Genomic DNA, 9,758 nt, shown 5'->3' on the forward strand with positions numbered 1-9,758 from the left:
GCAGATTTGCAAATTATTCACTAAAATAGGCTCATCACTTCAGTTCTCAATTTGCCTTCAGGTGGTTCTGAAGGTCTCCAGGTCTCAAGGATATTACTCAGTTGACATCAAGGGCTCTAATATTTTTCTTCAGTGGATATAAATTTTAAAATTTCTGATTAACAGCATTTATTGAAAAGTGGTTTTGATATTTTTCCATTTTTTAAATTTGGTAATATGTATCAGAACTTCTGGTCAACATGATGTAAATGACCACTGTCCATAAACTGAATGGATATAAATCCAGGCAAAGTCAAAGGAACTTGATGTTTAGTTAGCCTGTGCAGCATCATGCAGAAATACATGCTTTTCCCTTTCTGTAGACTTTTGGTAGACCTCAATTACAACTTTCCAGAGTACCTAAAAGTCTAGTGACCCCAGACTGGGAGCCATAAGTAATCAGTTCATTGTGTTATTCATTTTGTCTGACTCAAGTCAAACAATCTGACATCTGTATTCTCTCAACTCTGTCATTTTCACTTCAGTTGATTTTGAAAGGTCCTAACTATTCCTCTACCTGCTAGCATTTCTCCAGATGTGTTCCTGTTTTTTTAATTTACTTATTTATTTTAGAGGGAGGGAGGGAGAGAGAGAGAGAGAGTGCGAGCACATGAGTAGGGGGAGGGGCAGAGGGGAAGCCGGGGAGTCCAACACAGGGCCCCATCCTGATGGGGAGACCACAACCCTAGCTGAAACCCAGAGTCAAGACACTCAATAGACTGAGCCACCTAGGTGCCCCTGTGTTCTTCTATTAGAAAGGACAAATCTCTTTTCTAGTTCTAGCTGTAGAAATGTTTTTATTACTACTTAAAAAAAAAATTGGGGGGTGCCTGGGTGGCTTAGTCGTTAAGCGTCTGCCTTCGGCTCAGGTCATGATCCCAGGGTCCTGGGATGGAGCCCATGTTGGGCTCCCTGCTCAGCAGGAAGCCTGCTTCTCCGTCTCCCACTCCCACTGCTTGTGTTCCCGCTCTTGCTGTCTCTCTCTCTCTCTGTCAAATAAATAAATAAAATCTTAAAAAAAAAATTAAAAAAATTGGATTCACATTTACTTTTACATTTCTAGTTTAAGTCTGGCCAGAATTTTTGGTACAACCCAGACAACCATTAAGCTAAGGCATGACTGCTTCAAACTCTGAATACCATTTTCTATCTGGGGCTCTCATAGGCAAGAGTATCATAGTTAAGAGTCAAGCCTTGAAACACATAATGTTGCATATTAACAAAATTTAAAACCACTAGTTGAGGCTGGAAATACTTTTCCTGTATAGTAAATTCTTATACTAGCATTTCCTACAATTTAATTTAAACTGTAATGAAAGCACCTTAATTACAACTCTAGACTCAGTAATATTAATTGTTGAGCTTTTAATGGGAAAGATAATCACCATAAATTATGAAAAAGTTAAAAGGAAACAATAGATGAGGACATTTACCTTTAAGCAAAGTAAATTATAAAATAAAGCAGTAAATTTACTTTTATGTCTACTGCATAAAAAACATCTGAGACTATAATGATATTCCCAGGGATCCATTCTCTTGCTTCTTCTGTACTGCAAAGCTCCTGATCACTTACCAATTATTCATTAAGCATCTTAGCAGGATTTTAAGGAGATTATCTGAGCTAGACCCTGAAACAAGTTTTTTCATTCACCAAAGCAATCCTTGGCCATAACAGAGAATAGCAAAGATGCCGACCTCCCCTAACTGATCTATGCAACAAGGCCTCCTCACTGGAAAACCACACTACTAATCCTATAAGAGAGGTTCCTTCTCCCTCACTAGATTAGCTCTTCTCTGCACATTAAGTCTACCTGCATTAAAGGCCAAGGCCTTGGCTCAAAATAAGCTTTGCATAATAGGCTAATTGCTATTCAAATTTTTCTTCCCAGTCGCATGAATAGTCAAGGGTGTTCCTTTTGGTAAATGCCAATGGAAAAGGTATCAAACAAGATCAAGTTAAAAGGAAAATACACTTGTACACATACACAGATATGCACAAACATTTTAAAATGTTTTCTCTAAAAGATCTAGTTAAAAGGCAAGAGAAAAGTCTTTGAAATACTAGAATTTAAACCTGGACTATCATGCAAAAAGTTCAAAGTTAAAGGACAAGGAGAGAGATGGAAACTTATACATCAGAATTATTTTCTTTCTGCTTTCCAAATAAACATAAATTTCCCTTCAATTTATAAAAACCATAATAACCTTCAGTATAAAAGTTACATACTCCAAATTTAATTTTAAAATGTTCATTATTTTTTCAGGTATCTATTTATCTAAATATTATTTTGGAAAAAATTCCAAGGAATCAGTTATCTTACCAATTCCAAAAGATGAAAAAAATGAAGACTAAGAGAATATCAGGTTAACATATGAATATAAATAATGAGCAATGCATATGTTACTTTACATCATCAATTCTACCAAAACTTTCATATGGATTTTAACATAAGTATTGAAATTGACATAACCAAAATAACTTCATACACAATTGTGACTACTAATGTAACTGAATCAATCTATCCCCTAATAACCCATTTCCTATTCTCTTAATATTTCCACTAAGTATATGCCATGAAACATTAGTCCCTAGAATATATTTCATGGAAAAAGGGTCTGTTGCTAAATAAATCTGGACAACGCTGTATACTTTGACTTCTCCTGGGATTCACAATGCACACAAGTATATTAACGTCTGAGAAGTCCTAGGGAAAAGGAAAGCCTGTTTATTTTACTTACTCAGCTTTTCCTATACATATTTAACAATAAAGCACTTTGTTGAAAACAATCCTTGTATAACTAATATTTCATAGAGCATATTTGAAAGAAATGGGCTTCTCCAATATTTCCAGAACTGTCACATAGTACCTCCACTTTGTACCAAGACTAAAAACACCTTTACTTAGATGCTTTTATAGTTGCTCCTCAGATGCTAATGTTTTCAAGTCTTCTAGGTGGGTAAAAACTATTTTATCTCTTTCAAGACTACCTATGTGAAGAATTCTCCTTTATACTTACCTTTCTATAATGCTTGTCACCTTCAGATCCATGATCTGTTGCTCTAAATGCTGTTTCTCCAGGTGAACCTTAAAAATAAATATGCAGTCCTTTAAATTCTCCATTGCTGTCAATAGCCCAAATTCCAACTTATTTTAAAGGCAAATAGATTTTTAAAGCAAAAATCACTTTTTTGAAAATTAAAAGCTATTCTTATTTTAAGGAACATACTGATAACCTATGTCAAAAGAAAAACTTTTTTAAATATTTTAAGACATGTTTAAAATTTCACTGAAAATCACAATAAAAAAAAGACAATCTTTGATAAGGATTATTTTCCATGAAAGTACTTACAGTTCAGCCATTTACCACTGCCATTACAGACCACAGATAGTAACAAAATAAATTTAAAATGTCAACTGTGACAGGACAGATGAGACAAACTAAAATTACTTTTCATTTCAATTATCAGAAACAATCATATCAAGTTCAAGAAAATATTTTGGTTAAGCAAACTTTCTAATAGTTTTAATCTTATAGATACATATTTAGGAATTTTAGTTTTACTGCAAAATAACTATTTTATTATTTCACCTATAAGATAAAGAATTTGCCCAATATAGTTCTGGAGTTTTAAAATTCAGCATAAGCAGCGTAAATTTGGTCTGACATTTTATTTGCAACTAGTTTATTAAAAGCATTTAAAAGGCATGTTAAGGTCAGCAAAAATGTCTGTTTACACACCTAACAAGAGAAGTAGGTCAGAAGCTCCTATGACTTCACTAACCAATTTGTGACCTGTGAAAAACCAGCAAAAGGGGAAATAGAAATGTAAAATTCGACAGGAATGAGCAAACAAATATGTCTGAGATCGGAGTTATATCATGATAGGGCATGAATTGGGCAAATACACCAGGATTAACCTCAGTAAATTCTACTCATTATGGTACATCATAATTAAGTTTGTTTTAAAATCACCAAATTGGTTCTAACCAATTATGAAAAGCAAGCACATAGGAAGTCTCATCTACTTGTCAGGAACAAGAGATTTTTTTTCCCTCATTGACTAAAGCCAAGCATGTTTAAGCTCTTACAAATTTTCATTTTGTTGCATTAACCAAAATTTAAAACCACTGAGCACCAAAACTTTGTGCGTCTTTTTTTCAAAAACCTGTTTTTCATTTGTACTAAATGTTTTCATTTAAAAGATAGAATCAACAAATGAATACATCTCAGTATTTTTCCTCTGCGGTTTCTGACATTGTAAGTGAGATCAAATAGATCCTTCCTTACCTGTGGTGAAAAAGTCCTTCAATAAGCTGAGGCTTTCGACAATCTTATCAAAGTCAGGTGCCAATTTTGCAAGGTCCTCTGAATTAGGAAGTGCTTTTCTAATTTTCTCTGGAGAAGATGAAAAAAATTTCTCAAAATAAGAATTTCACTACTAAAACATTGATAAAATTTAAATAATGTCATATATAAATATATATAAATTTAAATTAAAATATTTTTCCATTTTTCTCCCTACTACAACCACAACTGCTACATGTATCTGAAACAATGTGTAATTCTGAGGATATTCCACAAGCCATGAAATTTGTTTAAAAAGACTCACCAAATGTCTGGCTTACATGGACAGCTGTGCTCTATAAGTTAAATGACTTGAAACAGAAGCACTATATTAACAATGTTAACACTGTACTGGAATCAGAAATACTTTTAAGGAGAAAGTCACAGCAAAGAGGCTAAGAATCAAAGGAAAAAGAGAAAACGCCTCCTATAACACCTGGTCCAAACTCAAAAAAAAGTAATGAAATCTCAGTTCAAGTTCAGAAACAGAATTCCATTACTTTTCTCTGTCCTTTCACAGACCTTCAGAAAATTCACACTTGTTACTATTTGGAAATAACTGTCTAAGAGCCCAAGGCGAGCTTTGGTTTTATTTTTGCTAGCTTTATTTATAAAATGGTCAGAGAATTTTTGTTTACAAACACTCAACAATTTTGTCGAGGTTTGTTACAACTTTACAGTATCTTCTGATTTAGGATGGGCTTTTCTTAATTTTCTCCGCAGAAGACCAAAACACATAAATATTCTCAAAATAAGAATATATGTCAGATATTGTTCTAGTGCTATAGAAGCATTCACCTGTTCAATCTTCATAGCAACCCTACAAAATTATCATCAACCACACTTTACAGGTGAGGAACTGAGGCAATGAGGTTAAGTAGCTGGACCTGCGCACACAACAGAGAAGTGGGGAGTCAGGCCTCAGGCTAGCTTCAGAATCCAGACCCTCAGCCCCACACTGTGGTACTGGCAAATAAAGTCCAAAGCTCTCCACATGAATATTAGAAAAATACTGAAAGAGTGCTTCAAATTCCTGCAGGTTCCTCTGTCAATGCAGCATGGTTTTATCTTTAAGAAAATGTCGTGTGAATAAGTACATAGATTCATTCCACCCCCATATACACCTAGGCTAAGAAATTAGACAAAGTCTAAAAAAAAGAGACTGAGGAAAATAAAATTACCATAACTTAATCTTGGCAATCAGAACTATCAAATATACTTTTTTCTCATCTACCTGTTATACAGAAAGGGGAACAGTGGCTAACTATGGGGAGAAATTACTACGGACATTAGCAGGCTTTTAGGGACCTGGTCACAAAAAGTAGAGGTAACCAAGGGATCTAGTCAAAATTAACTAGTTAGGTGGGTCACGGTGCATCTGTTCTGGGTAACAATACACAACACTGAAAGTGATGTCCAGGAAGGCTGCTTAGCTGACAAATTAGTTAGCAAAAGATAAGAAACCAAAGTGTACATAGACTTTGGCTCTAAAATATTAGCCATACACACAGACTAGCTACAATTAAAAGAAAATGTCCTTAAGGAAAGACAGTGGTGGCTATGTGAGAGTGACGGGCGAGGGCATTATTTTTCCTACCAATTTTTTCTTTGATTCTATTACTTTTATCATTCAAATAAAACTGCTACACAGTAAGCTCATGAGTGAAGAAACTATCTCAATATCACTATTTCTCTTTCCCAAAGACACTACCAAGAAACGTGTTTTAATGTTGATGATACAAACCTAAATCGATATACTCATCAATCTCCCACACAATGTCAGGCACAATCCATTTATAGTCACTAAGGTCAGGTATCATATCTTTCCACTGATCAAAAGTCTAAAAGAAAAGAAAGTATGCCAATCAAATGCTCTGAACGTCATACAAAAATAAAGAAAAACTACCTTAATTTATCTAATTAAAACATGCTAATCTACTACGAACGATGTATTATGTTCAAATATTTTAGAAACAAAGTAGCCTCGGCTCTTCTAAAAACAAATCAGCTGGCAAGCATATAAAATATGTAAATGTTCCTTTACAAAATATGGAAAATGTAAAAATTCAAAACAGTCTTATTTCAAACAGGTTTCATGACCTGGTTTTAAACAATACTGTGGAACAGAAGATAAACCAGCGGTGTTGCCTCTACTCCCAAAGCTGCCAAAAAGTGGTTGTGTTAGCATGCCACCTTACTTTCCTGTCTGAGCTACTAAGTGGCAAGCTGAAAATGAAACCTAGGAGACCGCACCCCAGCCCAGTGCTCCCTTCCACTAGGCCATTCTCATCTCCTTTAAGTATAACGAAGATTCAAAGAGCATTTTTCTATTAGCACCATTAAAACCATTTAGCACATGGTAGAGATACACAATACATTTTTAAATACCTAATTCTATTCTATTGCACTAAAGAAAAATGGTTTGTGCTATAAAACCTTCAAATAATCATGCTAAAATAATTGAAAAAGCAGTGGAAGTTAAGACTCACCTTTTTGGCTGTATAGCCACCCCCAACAGCAGATCCTAGTATGAGATATCGAAGTTTTAAGAGTCTTGCAGCTAATCTCGCTGGCCAAAAATTCCTGCGTGGCTGGTAGCCATATTTAATTGGAGAAAGTTTCAATTTACATAAGGGAAGGTTAGTTAAAGAGGAGAACTGATGAAATGATGTCCTGAATTGGGGTCTTTGAAGCTTTAAGGTAGGATGATGTGAATGATAAATACTTCTTGAAACCAGATGCAGTTTTTGTAGTGGTAAGCTTCCTTTGATTCCAGAACTATGTTTCACTAAATATTGGCAAACCTCAAAAAAAAAAAAAAAAAAAAAAAGAGCATGGGACAAAGATCAGACTGGGTAACAATGCAAAGGAAATGATATAAAAAGAGCAATATACCCAAGAGAAAACACACAGGCGGGCATGTGACCAACCACATTATGTCAGACCACACCTCGCATTTACCAACCATTTACTACATGCCAGGCACTGTTGCAGTGCCACTCCTTTAATCCTGCTAAAAATCCTATGGTGAAAATACTAGTATTACCTCCATTCTACCAATGAGGAAAAGGTGGCACACACACACACAAATAACTTGCCCAAGTCCACACAGATAGGATTCAAACCCAGGCAGTGGGACTCCAGAGCCTGCCCTCTCATTTACTTATTTTATTAACCGCTATTCGCTGTCAGTAAAATTGGAAACAAAATGAATGCAAACCTGCTTTTAAGCACAAAAATTCCAACAGCTTAGAATAGCTATTCTTTGCCCTCTCCTCTAGGTCTCAGAATCCTGAGATAGCCCAGGGATAGAAATTAAGGAAAAATCATTAACTATATATAAGATACCTGACTGAACATTTCTGAATAGAGTAAGATTAAAGAGAAATAAAAGAAGATACTAAAGGCAATGTGCAACAATCTGAATATTTGTGTCCTCCCCCAATTTACATATGGAAGCCTAATTCTCAACATGAAGTATTTGGAGGTGAGGCCTTTGGGAGGTAACTTGCTTTGTATGCGGACATGGACGTGGAGCCCTGTGTTGGGATTGGTGCCCTTATAAGGAGATGAAGAGTACAGATCGATCTCTCCCTCTCTGTCACGTGACGACACAGAAGGAAGATGCCTGTCTATGAACCAGGAAGCGAGTCCTCACCATACACCAAATATGCTGGCACCTTGATTTTGGAGCTCTCAACCTCCAAGAACTGTGAGAAATAAATGTCTACTGTTAAAACCACCCATCTTTTGGTAATTTGGGGAGTGATAAGGTGATTGTATATCAGTTGTGCAGATATAAGAGAACACACTAGAGTGAGCTGAGGTGGCAGCACTGAAAAAGGAAGGGAATGGTAGATACCAGAATGACAGACTAGACACGGGAGACAAGGGCAAAGAGTAAATAGTAGTCCTGATGTTTTTGCTGGAAGACTAACATTACCACTTACAGATATAAAAAAAAAATCAAGAGCCAAACCAACTGGGGGGAATAGCCCATGGTTCCATAACATTTAGCTCAAACTTCTTTCAGCTCTATCCTTACAGCAACTTAGTGTTTTGAGCCAGATAAACTTTGGTTCCATTTATAGTTTCACTGCTTACCTGTGTGCAATCAAGGGCAAATTATGAACTTACCAAAGCCTCAGTTTTTTAAAATCTGTTAAAATGGGATAATAACTACATCAGTTATTGCCAATAATCACTGATTCAAGTATCTTCTTCTCAGACCATAATCCCCTTCGATACAACCATCTTTGATCCTACTGGAACAACCAAGTCATGGATCCTTCTATCTTCTTAACCTATTTGTCTCCACCTTATCTATTTACCTACTTAGCCACCTTATAATAAATAGTTCATAGTTTCAATGACTCTTTTGCAAATAATCTAAACGCAGTTGCCCTCTGGTTTTTTGTTACACTTGTCTGGCAAAATACAAACCCTAGATGAACCTTATTATCACGTTAAGCCTGTACCAAGGGAATGAAGCACTACTGAAGAAAACTGCATCCACTGGACAGACATCTCACCTTGGTCCCCAGGACAGGAATGCCTGACAATCTTACTTTGTTCATCAATACATTCTTCCACTCTCTGCTAGGACTATTTCAGATGTTCTCCACCCTCCTCTGCCCTCCCACATTCTCCCTATACTTCCTGCAATTTTCTGGAGAAAATGGAAGCCATCAGAAGGAGACATGCTGTTACTTCCTACTGCATCTACACCCACCCTCCTCTAGCTCCCTGTCCCCTTGGGTCCTGAGCCCTGAGCTCTGTGAGATTACAGTAAGTACTCCTCTTCCCTTCAAAGGCAAATTCCTCTGTTTCCTCGGAATTCTTCCTGCCTTTTCAGGAATCACTAGTCAAGTCTCTCTCAATTTAAAGAAGAGAGAAAAAACAGACGCTGGTTCCCTGCTCTAGCTATTCTATTAAAAGCCAAACCAACCTGATTTCCATTTGTATCACTTCAGTGAAACAGCCCTCACTGAGTGTCCTGATGCCTTCCAATGGGTATTTATTTTTTTCAATTCTCATTTTCTCTCTCACCAGTATCTGACAGTGTTGACCCCCTCCTTGCTGGAACTCCCTTTACACGGACAGTCGCTAGCTTTACTCCTACTCACTGGCCACTCTTTTCCAGAGGCCCCCCCAACTATCCCCCCCCTTTTTTATTTATTTTAGAGAGAGACAGACAGAGAGCTTGTGAGTGGGGTGGGGGGTGGGGCGGAGAGAGAATCCCAAGCAGACTCCCCGGTAAGTGCGAAGTCCAACATGGGCTTGATCCTAGGACCCAGAGATCACCACCCCAGCGGAAATCAAGAATCAGATGTTCAATCAACTGAACCACCCAGGTGCCCCTCCCCAACTAC

The 9,758-nt window shown here is 36.7% G+C and overlaps 1 protein-coding gene across 4 annotated transcripts in view; it reads right to left on the reverse strand.

The window, feature by feature from the left end:
- Nucleotides 1-7,009, reverse strand: part of OPA1 (OPA1 mitochondrial dynamin like GTPase) — a 79,071-nt gene extending 72,062 nt beyond the window's left edge. For 2 of the 4 annotated variants that reach the window (XM_025876576.2, XM_025876561.2), the window contains exons 1-5: nt 6,876-7,009; nt 6,131-6,227; nt 4,330-4,437; nt 3,781-3,834; nt 3,058-3,125 (exon numbers count right to left, since the gene is read on the reverse strand). In XM_025876576.2, coding sequence (XP_025732361.2) covers nt 3,058-3,125; nt 3,781-3,834; nt 4,330-4,437; nt 6,131-6,206 — 306 coding nt within the window. In that variant the 5' untranslated portion in view covers nt 6,207-6,227; nt 6,876-7,009. The remainder of the gene's footprint in view (nt 1-3,057; nt 3,126-3,780; nt 3,835-4,329; nt 4,438-6,130; nt 6,228-6,875) is intronic. The other 2 variants (XM_025876584.2, XM_025876568.2) reach the window with 1 other exon arrangement.
- Between the last annotated feature and the right edge of the window lie 2,749 nt (nt 7,010-9,758).

This window comes from Callorhinus ursinus, unplaced genomic scaffold (genome assembly GCF_003265705.2).
Source record: "Callorhinus ursinus isolate GAN/ISIS: 27379988/994484 unplaced genomic scaffold, GSC_fseal_2.0 scaffold1, whole genome shotgun sequence".
NCBI lineage: Eukaryota > Metazoa > Chordata > Mammalia > Carnivora > Otariidae > Callorhinus > Callorhinus ursinus.